Genomic DNA, 20005 nt, shown 5'->3' on the forward strand with positions numbered 1-20005 from the left:
ATCAATTTTCTCAAAAACTATAAGCTCTTTTTCAAATATTTTTTTTCCTCTTGTACCCACTCCCAAGGTGCACATACCCTGCAAATTTGGGGTATGTAGCATGTAAGGAAGCTTTACAAAGCACGAAAGTTCGGGTCCCCATTGACTTCCATTATGTTCGGAGTTCGGCGCGAACACCCGAACATCGCGGCGATGTTCGGCGAACGTTCGCGAACCCGAACATCTAGGTGTTTGCCCAACACTAATCTTGGCATGATGGCTAGCTTTTGAGGTGCTTTTGGTCTACTTCTCTGTGTCAGATAGCTCCTATTTAAGTGATTTCTTGATTGAAACAGGTGTGGCAGTAATCAGGCCTGGGGGTGACTACAGAAATTGAACTCAGGTGTGATAAACCACAGTTAAGTTATTCTTTAACAAAGAGGGCCATCACTTTTTCACACAGGGCCATGTAGATTTGGAGTTTTCTTTCTCACTACATAATAAAAACCATCATTTAAAACTGCATTTGGTGTTCAATTATGTTATATTTGACTAATAGTTAATGGTTTTTGATGAGCAGAAACATTTAAGTGTGACAAACATGCAAAAGAATAAGAAATCAGGAAGGGGGCAAATAGTTTTTCACACCACTGTACATGTATACTCTATACTCACCATTCACCGGTGTGTCCATCTTCTGAGTACCCTCCCTGTGTCACTTCCGGAGGAAGCAGTGCAGGTAATTACCACACAACCAGCATCATATACATGTATACTCTATACTCACCATTCCCCGGTGTCTCCATCTTCTGAGTACCTGCCCTGTGTCACTTCCGGAGGAAGCAGTGCAGGTAATTACCACACAACCAGCATCATATACATGTATACTCTATACTCACCATTCCCCGGTGTGTCCATCTTCTGAGTACCCGCCCTGTGTCACTTCCGGAGGAAGCAGTGCAGGTAATTACCACACAACCAGCATCATATACATGTATACTCTATACTCACCATTCCCCGGTGTGTCCATCTTCTGAGTACCCTCCCTGTGTCACTTCCGGAGGAAGCAGTGCAGGTAATTACCACACAACCAGCATCATATACATGTATACTCTATACTCACCATTCCCCGGTGTGTCCATCTTCTGAGCACCCGCCCTGTGTCACTTCCGGAGGAAGCAGTGCAGGTAATTACCACACAACCAGCATCATATACATGTATACTCTATACTCACCATTCCCCGGTGTGTCCATCTTCTGAGTACCTGCCCTGTGTCACTTCCGGAGGAAGCAGTGCAGGTAATTACCACACAACCAGCATCATATACATGTATTCTCTATACTCACCATTCCCTGGTGTGTCCATCTTCTGAGTACCTGCCCTGTGTCACTTCCGGAGGAAGCAGTGCAGGTAATTACCACACAACCAGCATCATATACATGTATACTCTATACTCACCATTCCCCGGTGTGTCCATCTTCTGAGTACTCTGCCCTGTGTCACTTCCGGAGGAAGCAGTGCAGGTAATTACCACACAACCAGCATCATATACATGTATTCTCTATACTCACCATTCCCCGGTGTGTCCATCTTCTGAGTGCCCGCCCTGTGTCACTTCCGGAGGAAGCAGTGCAGGTAATTACCACACAACCAGCATCATATACATGTATTCTCTATACTCACCATTCCCCGGTGTGTCCATCTTCTGAGTACCTGCCCTGTGTCACTTCCGGAGGAAGCAGTGCAGGTAATTACCACACAACAAGCATCATATACATGTATTCTCTATACTCACCATTACCCGGTGTGTCCATCTTCTGAGTACCCCCCCTGTGTCATTTCCGGAGAAAGCAGTGCAGGTATATACTACACAACAAGCATCATATACATGTATACTCTATACTCACCATTCCCTGGTGTGTCCATCTTCTGAGTACCTGCCCTGTGTCACTTCCGGAGGAAGCAGTGCAGGTAATTACCACACAACCAGCATCATATACATGTATACTCTATACTCACCATTCCCCGGTGTGTCCATCTTCTGAGTACCTGCCCTGTGTCACTTCCGGAGGAAGCAGTGCAGGTAATTACCACACAACCAGCATCATATACATGTATACTCTATACTCACCATTCCCTGGTGTGTCCATCTTCTGAGTACCTGCCCTGTGTCACTTCCGGAGGAAGCAGTGCAGGTAATTACCACACAACCAGCATCATATACATGTATACTCTATACTCACCATTCCCTGGTGTGTCCATCTTCTGAGTACCTGCCCTGTGTCACTTCCGGAGGAAGCAGTGCAGATAATTACCACACAACCAGCATCATATACATGTATACTCTATACTCACCATTCCCCGGTGTGTCCATCTTCTGAGTACCTGCCCTGTGTCTCTTCCGGAGGAAGCAGCGCAGGTAATTACCACACAACCAGCATCATATACATGTATACTCTATACTCACCATTCCCCGGTGTGTCCATCTTCTGAGTACCTGCCCTGTGTCACTTCCGGAGGAAGAAGTGCAGGTAATTACTACACAACCAGCATCATATACATGTATACTCTATACTCACCATTCCCCGGTGTGTCCATCTTCTGAGTACCCTCCCTGTGTCACTTCCGAAGGAAGCAGTGCAGGTAATTACCACACAACCAGCATCATATACATGTATACTCTATACTCACCATTCCCCGGTGTGTCCATCTTCTGAGTACCCCCCCCTCCCCCCCTCCGTGTCACTGCCGGAGGAAGCAGTGCAGGTAATTACCACACAACCAGCATCATATACATGTATTCTCTATACTCACCATTAGGGCTGCACTGTTTTTCGGTTTAAAACCGAAACCGCGGTTCGTGGCAAGACGATCTGCTGATCGTCAGTACCATCGGTTTTTCGGTCTGCTGTTTAATACTTTGCTTCTGGCCCCGCTGTGCGCGGATTGGCCAGAAGCAGTGAATATGTATGAGAGTTAATGAGCGGGGGGGCGGATCCACTCCAGCGAGCGGCCGGGCACATACAGCATTACCAATCACTGGCTAGCATGGAATGACGGCAGCGGTAGGCGGAGCTGTATGCTCTGTACAGCTCCGCCTACCACTGCCGTCATTCCATCGCTAGCCAGTGATAGGTAATGCTGTATGATGTGCCTGGCCGCTCGCTCTAGTGGATCCGCCCCCCGCTCATTAACACTCATACATATTCACTGCTTCTGGCCAATCCGCGCACAGCGGGGCCAGAAGCAAAGTATTAAACAGCAGACCGAAAAACCGATGGTACTGACGATCAGCAGATCGTCTTGCCACGAACCGCGGACCAACCTCTCTCCCCTCCCCCCCCCCCCCCCCCCCCCCCCCCCAGCATTTGAAAAAAAAAATCGGGGAAAAATCGAAATTGCAAATTCTGAGAGAAAAATCGCAATTTCGATTTTTCCCTAAAATCGTGCAGCCCTACTCACCATTCCCCGGTGTGTCCATCTTCTGAGTACCTGCCCTGTGTCACTTCCGGAGGAAGCAGTGCAGGTATATACTACACAACAAGCATCATATACATGTATACTCTATACTCACCATTCCCCGGTGTGTCCATCTTCAGAGTACCTGCCCTGTGTCACTTCCGGAGGAAGCAGTGCAAGTAATTACCACACAACAAGCATCATATACATGTATACTCTATACTCACCATTCCCCGGTGTGTCCATCTTCTGAGTACCCCCCCTGTGTCACTTCCGGAGGAAGCAGTGCAGGTATATACTACACAACAAGCATCATATACATGTATACTCTATACTCACCATTCCCCGGTGTGTCCATCTTCAGAGTACCTGCCCTGTGTCACTTCCGGAGGAAGCAGTGCAAGTAATTACCACACAACAAGCATCATATACATGTATACTCTATACTCACCATTCCCCGGTGTGTCCATCTTCAGAGTACCTGCCCTGTGTCACTTCCGGAGGAAGCAGTGCAGGTAATTACCACACAACCACCATCATATACATGTATACTCTATACTCACCATTCCCCGGTGTGTCCATCTTCTGAGTACCTGCCCTGTGTCACTTCCGGAGGAAGCAGTGCAGGTAATTACCACACAACCAGCATCATATACATGTATTCTCTATACTCACCATTCCCTGGTGTGTCCATCTTCTGAGTACCCGCCCTGTGTCACTTCCGGAGGAAGCAGTGCAGGTAATTACCACACAACCAGCATCATATACATGTATACTCTATACTCACCATTCCCCGGTGTGTCCATCTTCTGAGTACCTGCCCTGTGTCACTTCCGGAGGAAGCAGTGCAGGTAATTACCACACAACCACCATCATATACATGTATACTCTATACTCACCATTCCCCGGTGTGTCCATCTTCTGAGTACCTGCCCTGTGTCACTTCCGGAGGAAGCAGTGCAGGTAATTACCACACAACCAGCATCATATACATGTATACTCTATACTCACCATTCCCCGGTGTGTCCATCTTCTGAGTACCCGCCCTGTGTCACTTCCGAAGGAAGCAGTGCAGGTAATTACCACACAACCAGCATCATATACATGTATACTCTATACTCACCATTCCCCACTGTGTCCATCTTCTGAGTACCTGCATTGTGTCACTTCCGGAGGAAGCAGTGCAGGTAATTACCACACAACCAGCATCATATACATGTATACTCTATACTCACCATTCCCGGGTGTGTCCATCTTCTGAGTACCTGCCCTGTGTCACTTCCGGAGGAAGCAGTGCAGGTAATTACCACACAACCAGCATCATATACATGTATACTCTATACTCACCATTCCCCGGTGTGTCCATCTTCTGAGTACCTGCCCTGTGTCACTTCCGGAGGAAGCAGTGCAGGTAATTACCACACAACCAGCATCATATACATGTATACTCTATACTCACCATTCCCCGGTGTGTCCATCTTCTGAGTACCTGCCCTGTGTCACTTCCGGAGGAAGCAGTGCAGGTAATTACCACACAACCAGCATCATATACATGTATTCTCTATACTCACCATTCCCCGGTGTGTCCATCTTCTGAGTACCTGCCCTACGTCACTTCCGGAGGAAGCAGTGCAGGTAATTACCACACAACCAGCATCATATACATGTATACTCTATACTCACCATTCCCTGGTGTGTCCATCTTCTGAGTACATGCCCTGTGTCACTTCCGGAGGAAGCAGTGCAGGTAATTACCACACAACCAGCATCATATACATGTATACTCTATACTCACCATTCCCCGGTGTGTCCATCTTCTGAGTACCTGCCCTGTGTCACTTCCGGAGGAAGCAGTGCAGGTAATTACCACACAACCAGCATCATATACATGTATACTCTATACTCACCATTCCCCGTTGTGTCCATCTTCTGAGTACCCGCCCTGTGTCACTTCCGGAGGAAGCAGTGCAGGTAATTACCACACAACCAGCATCATATACATGTATACTCTATACTCACCATTCCCCGGTGTGTCCATCTTCTGAGTACCCGCCCTGTGTCACTTCCGGAGGAAGCAGTGCAGGTAATTACCACACAACCAGCATCATATACATGTATACTCTATACTCACCATTCCCCGGTGTGTCCATCTTCTGAGTACCTGCCCTGTGTCACTTCCGGAGGAAGCAGTGCAGGTAATTACTACACAACCAGCATCATATACATGTATACTCTATACTCACCATTCCCCGGTGTGTCCATCTTCTGAGTACCTGCCCTGTGTCACTTCCGGAGGAAGCAGTGCAGGTAATTACCACACAACAAGCATCATATACATGTATACTCTATACTCACCATTCCCCGGTGTGTCCATCTTCTGAGTACCCTCCCTGTGTCACTTCCGAAGGAAGCAGTGCAGGTAATTACCACACAACCAGCATCATATACATGTATACTCTATACTCACCATTCCCCGGTGTGTCCATCTTCTGAGTACCTGCCCTGTGTCACTTCCGGAGGAAGCAGTGCAGGTAATTACCACACAACCAGCATCATATACATGTATACTCTATACTCACCATTCCCCGGTGTGTCCATCTTCTGAGTACCCGCCCTGTGTCACAGGGCAGGTAACACAAACTGCACTATTGTAATATTATTATGTTTTAAAAAGGAAGTCGGAACTGTTAAGGGGTTATGCTGCCACCTAGTGGCAGACCAGATATTATCACAGGACATGTTTATAGATGTCATCACAGGAAGTACTTTGTTGTTGTAACCTCTTTGCTTCTTATAAGACTAGCAGCATGAATAAAGCAGCTCTGAGTTGATTTGCAATCTGCACCTTCTCTGTATTATTGAAGTAACAGAAACGGGCGTAGAATAAGGGTAAACGGCAAGTAATTAGTGGCTGCAAACTGACAAAAATAGTGGTAGTGATTAGTTAAGGAGAAGTCTCTTCTCTTTGACTAATCACCGCTATTTTTTGTCAGTTTGCAGCCACTAATTCCTTCCTAATTCTGTGTTCCCACTTCCTTTATAAAACATTATAATAATATTACGATAGTGCAGTTTGTGTTACCTGCCCTGTTATGCACTTGTGATAGTTACAGCTCAAAACCTTTACTTCATCCAGTATTTAACTAATATTTTATTACGCGATAGAGAGCAGTGCATCTTTATCATTCAAAGGGAAAAACAAAAAAAGTATATTGTTGCCCAGATTCGAACCTGCAAAATTAATTTACAAGTTGAGTGCTTTAACCCTTGCTATAGCAATTCTACGTGAGACTTTACTGACAATACTAGTATATTACACGCCCCATCTAGCGTTTTAAAATTAAACTACATTGAAACAAAATATCTCCTATATTTGAAATACAATAAACAGAGTTTTGATGGGGAATACATTAAAAGGGTAAATAACATTTGGATTGATTTATCAGCGTCTCCATGCGCCATTTTTTTCACCCTGCCTTTTTTCACTGTATGCTTTTCTCTCACCTTAGTCACTATACAGACACAAATATAGAGATTTTACAGAAGACTGTAGGAATGGGGAATATACTGTAAATCTATACAAGAACTTTATATAAAAAAAAATCTAATGAATAAAAATGTTTTGTTATTACACAGAGAAATGTAAAGGGTCAGACAAGAGCCTGCCTTACACACTGTCACGTAATAAAACGTTCTATGACTTGGGGGAAGAAGTCAATGTCACTTGTAAGAAGGGGAGTTATCGCCCATCACCTGAGAGGATTCGCTGTGTGGCAGCACAAGACAACCCTAAAAGGAATGATTGGAATGGTTCTCCTTATTGTATCAGTGAGTAGAGATTACCATAATAAACCACCAATAAAGCAATCAGATATTCATGAATAGTTCATCTACCAACAATAATTCCTGTTCAATGACATATTTATCTTTTAAACACACCGGCTTCTGCTGGCAATAAAACCACCACAAATAACTGTGACTGGCTGAGGACAAGCAGAAAATGTCTGTCAGGATGGGCTAAGTCTGTTTTCAATCAGAACAGAACTGAAATAGTCAGAAGGTAAGAACCGAGAAGACGATACAATAAAGAATATAATGACCGTCACAGTTTCAGCACCTGGCCCTTTATTACGTTTACCTGCCCATTATTCTCAGTCTAGTAGTTACCAGGGATAGACTCATAAAGCCAGGTAAGGATTTCTGTATATGACAGAATGCTCAAACTGAACCTCTTTGCTTCCAAGGATTTGTGGAGTGACCAAAAATTCCCACCTTGCTGGAGTAATTAGCTGCACAGAGCAGAAGTCCCTAACACCCGCACTAATCCATTCACTGTCAGACCATTTTGATACATCAATCACTTGTAGGGACACTCTGGAATTGCAGAGGTTTACACACACAGAAAACAAAACAAAACAAAAGAAGTTTAAAATATGGTTTACCATTCATGCTTACGGAATAGTGAACTGATCTCAATGCTTTGCAGTTAAGAGTGGAATTTACCTTTAAATTGAAATATTGTGATGTCACTCACCGGGCAAAGGGGTGGAGTTTCTTCTCATCCTGAGGTTGGGGATAAGTTCCAGCAATTTCACTAAGCGGGAAACCTGGACTGAGATATATTGGAGGCAGTGCGGAATGAGGGGAGCCTTTCAGGTGTCCTCCTGGTCACATACATCTCATTTCTCCAGGGGGTGACATATTGTACCACTGCACCATTAAATACATGGGCTGTGCAGGTAAAGGATCTTCAGCCTGCAGCTGGACTACCTTGGCTCCTGAAACCCTGAAACAAACAAGGGTAGCCATGCAGGGACATGAGGGCCATGATCAGTTTACACGCAAGCAATCATTCACTTTCTGCATTTACAGCAGGGCTTTGCAACCTGTTCAGAAATTGTACTACTTTTATTGCATGGAAATTTTCAACTACCACCTGTGATTTTGCAAGATGTCAACAACTCAATAAGTGGAAACAAATGATAAAGTATGTACACTTATTATTATTATTTATTGTATTTATAAAGCGCCGACATAGTACGCAGCGCTGGCCAATAATTAGGGATACATACAGTGTTAACCAATATTACACTTAATGGGAAATGTGTGCCTGTTTCTCTGACATCAGTCTTTGCAGTCGTGGCTGCAGAATACACACTGATAGAATCAAGTCTGATTCCAGCTGAAGACAGTTCCTTTCTTTACTTTTTATACATGTCAATGAAGAAAACTCCTTCTCACACAAGTACAGTATGTGGAACCAAACAGCAGTAAAGCTACAATAGCTTCCCTCCCACTTCTGGGTGCAAATCTCTCTCTAATCAGATTCCATTAGAGATCAATTCAAATCTGCCCATAATCTTCTGATGTATGGCTACCTTAAGACGTTCACCATTCAATGAATACCTAAATAGAGCTACCTGCCCCCAGCATAGTGGGAATGGTTTATCCAAGCAGGACACAGGGCAGAGGCAGAGAGTGTCTAATCTTGATGCTTTTTCATAATTGCAAACATGCTGCATGTAGCAGTTTTTGGAGCCATTCATTCAAAAATTGCTCTGAAAATTGCTTCACAAAATTGCTCTTGCAAATTACTAGTGATTGCTATTGCAATGTTGCATTGCACTATCCCAGAGAGAGGAGGAATGGAGAAAGACTGAGAATAGCCTGAGATGGAGCAGAGCTGTATTGCAGTCTCACATCACACAGAGGCTACTTGCCTGTAATAGGACTCCTGTCCCTGCCAATCTCTCACACAAGTCAGAAAGCAGCCCTCCTGGAGTCTAGGGACTGTCTACCAGCAGCCCTCCTGGATTCTAGGGAATATCAGTAAGAAGCCCTCCTGGAGTCGAGGGACTGTCAAAAACTTTTCAACCTGTTTAACATCTTATCCACACATCAAATCAAATCAAAAATAGCTTTATTGGCATAAACCAAGCTTCAATACAGGCATTGCCAAAGCAGGGGGAATGAGGGACATGGGATGGGGTGGGGGTGCAGTGAGTTAGCAGTTTGTGGACATTTGGAGGGGGGGTGTTTATAGTTCATTTATGCTCCTCTCAGTCTGTGGCTGTGACATAGTGTGCAGCGATTGTCACTGTGGATTCCTCCTCTCGGTCTGTGGCATGCTGTGACGTAGTGTGCAGCGATTGTCACTGTGGATTTCTCTTCTCAGTCTGTGGCATGCTGTGACATAGTGTGCAGCGATTGTCACTTTGGATTCCTCCTCTCAGTCTGTGGCATGCTGTGACATAGTGTGCAGCGATTGTCACTGTGGATTCCTCCTCTCGGTCTGTGGCATGCTGTGACATAGTGTGCAGTGATTGTCACTGTGGGTTCCTCCTCTCAGTCTGTGGCATGCTGTGACATAGTGTGCAGCGATTGTCACTGTGGATTCCTCCTCTCGGTCTGTGGCATGCTGTGACGTAGTGTGCAGCGATTGTCACTGTGGATTTCTCTTCTCAGTCTGTGGCATGCTGTGACATAGTGTGCAGCGATTGTCACTGTGGATTCCTCCTCTCAGTCTGTGGCATGCTGTGACATAGTGTGCAGCGATTGTCACTGTGGATTCCTCCTCTCGGTCTGTGGCATGCTGTGACATAGTGTGCAGTGATTGTCACTGTGGGTTCCTCCTCTCAGTCTGTGGCATGCTGTGACATAGTGTGCAGCGATTGTCACTGTGGATTCCTCCTCTCAGTCTGTGGCATGCTGTGACATAGTGTGCAGTGATTGTCACTGTGGATTTCTCTTCTCCTAGTAGAATGCAGTGTTTTCTCTCATCCTCTAATGTGTGAAAGTCTGGAAATAGTTCCATTAGTTTCTTGAAGGCGGTGTCCCTGTTCGCAGTATATTTGGGGCAGTGCAGCAGGAAGTGATTTTCGTCCTCGAGGGTCTTCTGCTCACAGTGTTGGCATAGTCTCTCCTCCCTGGGTTCGAGGTTGTGAGCACTCAGTCTGTAGATGCTCAGGAATTTTCCTCTCTTGAGAGTTTTGGAGCTTTTCCAGGTATGGGGCTATTTTATATTCTCTCTGTAGAGACTGGTATATGGTTAGCTTTTGTGACTGTTTTATTTCATGCCTCCATTTATCTACATAGTCCTCGCTGCTCTTGGCTGTGGTGTGCTTTATCTGGGCTCTTGATGGGACTTGTGGATCTGAGTTTGGAGGGATCAGAGTTGACAACTTCTTTCAGTGCACATGGCTTTTCTTGGTCTTCATTGTGCAGCATAGCTTTGTAGTGGGGCGAGTTGGGACTGCTGTTCTGTAGATGGGCCCAGAAGGACAACACTCGCTTCTGTATCTCTGAAGTGGGGTGAGTCAGGGCTGCTGTTCTGTAGATGGGCTCAGTAGGACAGCACTCTCTTCTGTATCTCTGTAGTAGGGCGAGTCGGGCCTGCTGCTCTGTAGATGGGCCCAGAAGGACAACACTCTCTTCTGTATCTCTGTAGTAGGGCGAGTCGGGCCTGCTGCTCTGTAGATGGGCCCAGAAGGACAACACTCTCTTCTGTATCTCTGTAGTGGGGCGAGTCAGGGCTGCTGCTCTGTAGGTGGGTCCAGTAGGACAACACTCTCTTCTGTATCTCTGTAGTGGGGCGAGTCGGGCCTGCTGCTCTGTAGATGGGCCCAGAAGGACAACACTCTCTTCTGTATCTCTGTAGTGGGGCGAGTCGGGCCTGCTGCTCTGTAGGTGGGTCCAGTAGGACAACACTCTCTTCTGTATCTCTGAAGTGGGGTGAGTCAGGGCTGCTGTTCTGTAGATGGGCTCAGTAGGACAACACTCTCTTCTGTATCTCTGTAGTAGGGCGAGTCGGGCCTGCTGCTCTGTAGATGGGCCCAGAAGGACAGCACTCTCTTCTGTATCTCTGTAGTGGGGCGAGTCAGGGCTGCTGCTCTGTAGGTGGGTCCAGTAGGACAACACTCTCTTCTGTATCTCTGTAGTGGGGCGAGTCGGGCCTGCTGCTCTGTAGATGGGCCCAGAAGGACAACACTCTCTTCTGTATCTCTGTAGTGGGGCGAGTCGGGCCTGCTGCTCTGTAGGTGGGTCCAGTAGGACAACACTCTCTTCTGTATCTCTGAAGTGGGGTGAGTCAGGGCTGCTGTTCTGTAGATGGGCTCAGTAGGACAACACTCTCTTCTGTATCTCTGTAGTAGGGCGAGTCGGGCCTGCTGCTCTGTAGATGGGCTCAGTAGGACAACATTCTCTTCTGTATCTCAAGCAGTAATAGGAATCTCCTCAGCTCGGCAGGCATTGTTTGAGGTACTCCGATGGACATGGAGGAGGTGTTTGCAGAATTCCAGGCTGGAATACTTCTGAGGGGCTAGATTCCCATTTTGATTGGTCTGGGTAGGTGGTGGGGCCCCATACTTCACTTCCATACAGTAGGATTGGGGTGATGACACTGTGAAATACTTTCAGCCAGATCTTTACTACTGGTTTGAGGTGGTACAGTTCTTACCTGATGGCATAGAACGTTCTGCAAGCTTTGGCTTTTAGGGCCTCTATGGCTGATTCAAGTCTTCCAGAGATGGTTAATTTGCAGACCAAGGTAGGTATATTTATCAGTTCTGCTAATTTCACAGTCATTGAGTGTAAAAGGAGATCCACATTGATAGTCGTTAAGCAACATTCAGATTAGTACTTCTGTAAACGTCTGAACACTCTCAATAATTGTAACCCTGAAAGAATGCCAGAAATCACTTCTAGAAACATTCTAAGAAGAGTCACTGTAAAGAATAAAGCCGGCTCTGTTCTGTGGAGAGGGGAGGATCAGTGAGCGGAGGCCCTGTCTCATCACAACAACAAGAACATCATTTATTAGTGATTCAATACAACAGATTACCAACCAAATTCACAATGGCATTGGATGGAGCACGTGTACACGCCAGATTTCTAAATTACCTCTCCATGAACAACCGTTACAGCCAAAGAAAATCTGTCCTTTACACGAGGTTAATATTTTGGTCATGAAGAAAACATGTAGATCTTTCCAGTATTATAAAACTAAAAAAAGTCTGTGAATATAGATCAGAACAAGCCTCATGTGTCAGAGACAGGTCCACCAAGCTATTACTCGTGTAAATGGATCCAGATACCCAGATATCCGATCCGGGTCGGATATCCGAGTTCAAAAATTTCCAATCCAAATCGGATATCCGACCTCAGTATCCGGGGTATCCGGGCAGATTCAGATATCTGGATAGAAAAAACGGAAGTGGCCTTTAAATTGCTTTAAAACGTTCTTTAGGGTAAATGAGGCATGTATCATAATTATTTTGTAAAGGGGAACACTAATTGATGATGTGGGGACTTAAAATCCCCCCCCCCAAAAAAAAATGGCTGTCAATTAACATCAGGCCTAGGTTCCAGACAGCGGTCGTGCAGCCCACATTGTGTCCAAAGTCCAACCGCACAACTGGGACAGCACAGTTTTCAGCCCACACACCTCCAAAAAATTACGTGGCAATTGTGATTTGGGTTAAATGTAGGTGGTTTCAGCCAGCAGCAGTGGCCTGTGGCACCCTGGCCTGGCGGTGGGAGCAGCAAAGGCAGCAGGAGCAGGGCAATGCAGCAGCAGCAGCAGGTGTAATGTCTGCCAGGAGCATGCCGGACGTGGCACTTGGCAGTGGCACATGGCATGTGGCACTTGGCACTTAGCATGTGGCCCTTGGCATTTGGCACATGGCCCTTGGCACGTGGCACGTGACCCTTGGCACTTGGCACGTGGCATGTGGCACTTGGCACTTGACCCTTGGCCATTGACCCTTGGCACATGGCACTTGGCACGTGGCACTTGGCCCTTGGCACTTTGCACTTGGCACGTGGCATTTTGCACTTTGCATTTGGCAATTTGCATGCGCCACCTGCCACGTGCAAAGTGCAAAGTGCCACGTCACGTGCAAAGTGCCAAGTGCAAAGTGCAACGTGCAAAGTGTAACGTGCCACGTCACGTGCAAAGTGCCACGTGCAAAGTGCAAAGTGCCACGTCATGTGCAAAGTGCCACGTGCAAAGTACCACGTCACGTGCAAAGTGCAAAGTGCAAAGTGCCACGTGCAAAGTGCCACATCACGTGCAAAGTGCCACGTGCAAAGTGCCATGTGCAAAGTGCCACGTGCAAAGTGCACCATCACGTGCAAAGTGCCATGTGCAAAGTGCCATGTGCAAAGTGCAAAGTGCCATGTCACATGCACAGTGCAAAGTGCCACGTCACATGCAAAGTGCAAAGTACCACGTGCAAAGTGCAAAGTGCCACATGCCACTTTGCATGTGACGTGGCACTTTGCACTTTGCATGTGGCACTTTGCACTTTGCACGTGACATGGCACTTTGCACTTGGCACTTGGTACTTTGCACGTGATGTGGCACTTTGCTTTTTGCACGTGGCACTTTGCACGTGGCACTTTGCACATGGCACTTTGCACTTTACACGTGACGCGGCACTTTGCACATGACGTTGCACTTTGCACGTGGCACTTTGCGCTTTGCACGTGATGTTGCACTTTGCACGTGACATGGCACTTGGCACGTGGCACGTGCCGAGTGACAGTCAGACAGCAGAGGAGAAGACACTAACTGTCACACTGGCACTGCTCACAGCACAGCAGTTCTTACACGGCTACGCATTACTTCCGATTCACGTGCTTACGTACGTGAATTGGAAATAATGACTGAGGACATCTTGTGGCCAAATAGTAAATTACACCGAAATTCAGTTTTATCTAATAAAAATCCCCACATTGACTTGTTTAATTAACTATTTCTCTCCCACTCTCTCCCATAGTGCCCAAACTTTTTTTTTTGATATAGGGGGGAAAAAATACATTAAAAAAATATATATAAGTGGTTACCTTAGGGACTGAACATTTTTGAATTGTATTTCATGGCGGTATATTACTATTAATTTTTAATTTATGGGCTTGTGATTAGTGATGGACGCAAAACTGAAAAAATGCACCTAATAAAATATTGGTGCCATACATTGTACTAGGGACATTTTTTAAATGTTGCAATAACCGGGACAAATGGGCAAATAAAATGTGTGGCTTTTATCCACAGTAGAATGTTTTATTTTAACACTATAATGGCCAAAAACTGAGAAATAATGAATTTTTTCAATGTTTTTATTATTATTTATGTTAAAATGCATTTAGGATAAAATAATTCTTAGCATACTGTGCCTCCCAAAGAAAGCCTAATTGGTGGCGAGAAAAACAAGATATAGATCATTTCGCTGTGATTAGTAGTGATTAAGTTATTGGTAAAAGAAAGGGAAGAGCACTGACAGGTGAAAATTGCTCTGGTCCACAAGGAGAAAAAACCCTCAGCCATCAAGTGGTTAAATTTCTGTTTGATGAAGAAGACCAGTTTTATATCATTGCATCCTACAAGAGGCAGACGTACCTTGATAATGTTTTCACCTTGCAATACTCCAGATCTAATCTTTGTTGGGTTTTATGATTAATAACAGAGATTAGAAGTTACATTTTTCTAAGTGGTGTAATGGTATCACATAGAGTTATTTGATGTTTACTATAAATATATAAATGTGTTGTGTTTTCTCCACAGAGAAATGTAAAGGACCCAATGAGAACCAGACCTACACACTAGCAGAGAATGAAACGTTCTATAACCCAGGGAAACTGGTGACAGTTAAATGTAAGGAGGGTTATCACCCATTGCATCAGACGATTCAATGTATAGCAACAAATGACACACAAGGGACCCCTAAACAGGATGTGTGGAATCCTCCTCCTCCTTGGTGTATTGGTGAGTAAAATAAAAATGTAGAGAAATCTGACGTTCAACTGCTGGAACCTTACTACAGTCCAGAGGAAAGATAGCCGAGAAGGCAGAAACTATCCCCTGACTAGATCAAGGTCCCACACCTAATACAGTCATAGTTGAGGATGCCCTTCAAGATAAGGACCATCACAGACCTCAGCCATTCTTAATTGGAGATAAAGAAGCTTTAACAAGCATGCAGACTGTGCCGCCTTTGTAATTTGATCTGTCTTTTATAAACACACTGAAATCCTCCAAATTAATGACTGGCCGGGAATGTAAAGTTTGGCATATCAGGCTGACCTCACTAGCTGATTTTTCCCCAAATTGTTGAAAAATTTCAGACCAAATTTTGCATTTTTCAGTGAAGTGAATGCTGCTCCCATATGTGCTAGAATCTCAACATTTACTAGGTATGTCAGGGAAAATAGTGGTAACAAGTAAAAATAAAATTAAAAGACCTTGTAGCTTTTGAGAAAACTGATTTTAAAGTTACGAAAAGAAAAGACCATTTTGACTTACTGCTTTTGGTATTTCCGGTCATTATACAGGGCATTTGGAGAGTAGAGATGGCCGAACGGTTCGCATGCGAACAACGCGGCTTCGCGTTCGCATCAAATCGCGAACTTTATGGCGGTTCGACTCGCTCCTTATACTACATCTTTGGGCTAAACTTTGACCCTCTACATTACAGTCAGCAGGCACATGGCAGCCAATTAGGCTGCACTCCCTCCTGGATGCCCCCCCCCCAGCAGCATCGGCTCTGTGTGCTGCAGTATTAGTGAGAGAAGGGAGAGGCATTGGAGAGATAGGGAAAGCGATAGTTAGGAGGTCTGTTACCTTGCTCCTTGCTGATATTTGTTGCTGAAAAGCATCCCAAAACAGCTCTTTTGAGAGCTAATGTTCTTGTGATGTGGTTTTTTTTTTGTGTGTGGCCCACTGACGCTGCATATACTGCCCTGTCTGTCGCAGCTGGTTCTTGCTAATTGCTATACTGTGCCAGGCCCAGCACATTCAGTGCATACATTTTCACTGCACCTGTGTGACCGCACGCTGTTTTATATACCAGTCACTGCATACCTTTCACTGCATCTGTGTGACTGCACAATGTTTTATATAGCAGTCACTGTATACCTTTCACTGCACCTGTGTGACTGCACATTGTATTAGTCAAGTCAGTGCATACCTTTCACTTCATCCCCCCCAATATGGACAAAACAACAGGCAGAGGCAGGCACCCAGCAGGTCTGTTCGAGGTCGTGCTGTCCTGATCTTGTGCGGCCCTCGACCAAAGTACAGTGTTCAGAAGAAGGCACGTGCCATCAACCCCCAATATTGTCAGGACGTAGTTGATTATTTAACACAGAACACTTCATCTTGCTCAGCTTCTGCATGGAAGCGTGATATATCTTCCTCCTCCTGCTCTGATTCTGGCACCCCACTTAACACTCCGTCGGCAGCCATCACCAAAGTGCCATCATCCAAGGGCTCAGCGGTGTGGACATTTTTTTGTTTGTCTGCCTCAGATGAGAGCAATGCCATCTGTACTAGGGATGCTCGGAAAATTCCGCGGAATTATTAATTTCATGATTCCAGCCGGAATTAGATTAATTCCGATTCCGGTAGTCGGAACGGAATTCCTATACCTCTCAAACGGAATTCCGCGGAAATTTTAAAATTCCGGCGGAATTTTCCAAAATAAAACCAAATATCTTCCTCCTCCTCCTCCCATCCATCCATCCTCTTATATCATCCGGTAGGGAATTGCAGATTTTCAAAACAGCTTATATACCATAGCAGGGATTTGAACCCATGACACAGTGTGTAGTAGGTATCTGTCTTACCCTCTAGACCATGACCCACACTACATGCTAAAGCTGGCCTAGCATAAACCATACTACCATTATGATCAATTCGATAGAAAAAGTAGCATGATTAAGGATTTGTACTTTTTGAAAAGCATGCTTATATACCATAGCTGGGATTTGAACCCAGGACACAGTGTGTAGTAGGTATCTATCTTACCCTCTAGACCATGACCCACACTACATGCTAAAGCTGGCCTAGCATAAACCATACTACCATTATGATCAATTCGATAGAAAAAGTAGCATGATTAAGGATTTGTACTTTTTGAAAAGCATGCTTAAATAACCTTAGCTGGGATTTGCACCCTTCAGCACCCAAGGCTGAGACAGCAAAGTGCGCCCCCCCATCCCTCCCACCCCAGCCGTCACACACTGATTGCTTTTACACTAAGAGGTGCCCCAGGGCCCCCAACCCCCCCCCAACACCTTAATCTCTACTTATCTGGCTTGCAGTCGCTGCCATGTATCACCTTTTCTTATTTCTTTCTGCTTCAAACACAATTGGGAATGACAGCTGAATGAATTGTGCACCCCCTCCTACACTGCGCCCTGAGGCTGCAGCCTCTCCAGCCTCTGCCTCAGCCTGGCCCTGAGTGTGGTTGATGGTCTAGTGGGTAAGACAGATACCTACTACACACTGCGTCCTGGGTTCAAATCCCAGCTATGGTATATAAGCATGCTTTTCAAAAAGTACAAATCCTTAATCATGCTACTTTTTCTATCGAATTGATCATAATGGTAGTATGGTTTATGCTAGGCCAGCTTTAGCATGTAGTGTGGGTCATGGTCTAGAGGGTAAGACAGATACCTACTACACACTGTGTCCTGGGTTCAAATCCCAGCTATGGTATATAAGCTGTTTTGAAAATCTGCAATTCCCTACCGGATTCCCTACCGGATTTGAAAATCTGCAATTCCCTCCTCCTCCTCCAGACTGCTAACCAACCAACCCCGTCACTGCCACATAACGATAGTCCTGCACTCCCTTCACTGGCTACCTATAGAATGGAGGGTCCTATTCAAGATCGGCCTACTGACATTTAAATCACTGAATAATCTAGGCCCTGGATACATGAAAGAAATGTTGCAGCTGCGTAGCAATCCCCGCATTCTCAGATCCACAGGTTCTAATAATCTAGTCATACCCAAAGTCCACTTGGAAACTGTTGATCCCAGAGCCTTCTGTCATGCTGCCCCTACGTTTTTGAACTCTTTACCTCAACAGATCAAGACAGCTCCATCTCTAGAGGTGTTTAAATCCAGATTGAAAACCCACCTGTTCAGTTTGGCATTTGCAGAAATATAACTTTTGTTGTGTGAATACTTCATCCTACTACCAATTACTGAATCTGAGAGAGCCGAAGCGCTTTGAGTCCTATTGGAGAAAAGCGCTATAGAAATGTTATTGTATTGTATTATTATTGTATTACTATCCACCCCGAGCTTATCTCTGACTTCTGTTAGAGTTATTTGCTCATGCCTCAACAACCTGAATCTGTTTCACTACAGTTTTTCTACAGTTCAATGCCTGTTTTTATCTTTGTTGTTGTTTTTTCACTTCTTATAGTAGTTATGAGAAATCTACTAATCCAGGGGATCCCTATTTGTTCTGTTAATCATCTTTTGATAGAAATTGGTGACTCTAAACATATATTTGCTAGCATATTTCTAACTGATTGAATATGGAACTACAATTCTTATCTATCAATGCGCATGGGTTAAACTCTCCATATAAAAGAAAGTCTCTGTGGAAGGAGGCTTTAGATAATAAGGCAACTGTATTGTTTGCTCAGGAGACACACTTTGCTGAAGGGAGGGCTCCTAAGTGTTCCCATCCCTCATTTTCTAAGATTATTTTTGTCACCTTTAGGAAAAAAAAGAGGGGAGTACTTATAGCCTTCCACATTTCTATACAAGTGGAAATCCATAAGGAGATGAGAGACCCTCAAGGCCGTTATTTATTCAGAATGATAAGCCTTTCACTCTAATCAATATATACGCCCCTAATTCAGGCCAACTTGATTTCCTTAAATATCTATTCAAAATAGTATAAGACATCAAAAAGAGTGCTCTAATTGTGGGAGGAGATTACAATGCCATCGTCGATTCCAAATTAGATACCTCCTGTCCAGACTCCAAAAGGAAAAATTCTATTGCTAAAATTCTTGCTTCAGAGAATCTATATGATCCATGGAGATCGCTCCATGCAAAAGATTTCTCCTTTTTCTCTCAGGTCCACAAATCGTATTCTCGTATCGATATGTTTCTCACAGATCAGCTAACCCTGCAAAAAATTTCTGAAGCAAAAATAAATACCATATCTTGGTCTGATTACACCTCTATTGCAATATCACTTAAGATGTCAGGGACCAGACCGGATCGACCTCTATGGAGATTAAACACTTCATTACTAAACTCTCCTAATAACTGCTCCCATATTTTGGATAAAATTAATGAATACTTTGAACTCAATTCAAGTTCTGGAGTTGGCACAGAGTGTCTGTGGAATGCCCACAAGTCATATGTTAGAGTCTTTCTTATTCAATTAGGAGCCTGTGTAAAGAGACAAAAATCAGAACAGATTAATTCCATACTGCTTAAGATTAGAATTCTAGAAACTCAAAATAAATCAAATCCCTTCGATTCAATCAACAAAGAACTATTTGCTTTGAGACATGATCCAAAATTACTTCTATGCGCAGATTTTGAACACCAACTTTATAAAATGAAACTTTCACATTACTCGAATAGAAACTTAAATATATACAGTGGTGTGAAAAACTATTTGACCCCTTCCTGATTTCTTATTCTTTTGCATGTTTGTCACACTTAAATGTTTCTGCTCATCAAAAACCGTTAACTATTGGTCAAAGATAACATAATTGAACACAAAATGCAGTTTTAAATGATGGTTTTTAT

General features: G+C 44.6%; 1 protein-coding gene across 3 annotated transcripts in view; it reads left to right on the forward strand.

The window, feature by feature from the left end:
- LOC137562144 (receptor-type tyrosine-protein phosphatase kappa-like) overlaps window positions 1-20005 on the forward strand; it is a 374827-nt gene that overhangs the window by 80615 nt on the left and 274207 nt on the right. For all 3 annotated transcript variants that reach the window (XM_068273487.1, XM_068273479.1, XM_068273493.1), the window contains exons 7-8: window positions 7076-7267; window positions 15003-15203. In XM_068273487.1, the coding sequence (XP_068129588.1) occupies window positions 7076-7267; window positions 15003-15203 (393 nt within the window). The remainder of the gene's footprint in view (window positions 1-7075; window positions 7268-15002; window positions 15204-20005) is intronic.

Source organism: Hyperolius riggenbachi, chromosome 1 (assembly GCF_040937935.1).
Source record: "Hyperolius riggenbachi isolate aHypRig1 chromosome 1, aHypRig1.pri, whole genome shotgun sequence".
Lineage (NCBI taxonomy): Eukaryota > Metazoa > Chordata > Amphibia > Anura > Hyperoliidae > Hyperolius > Hyperolius riggenbachi.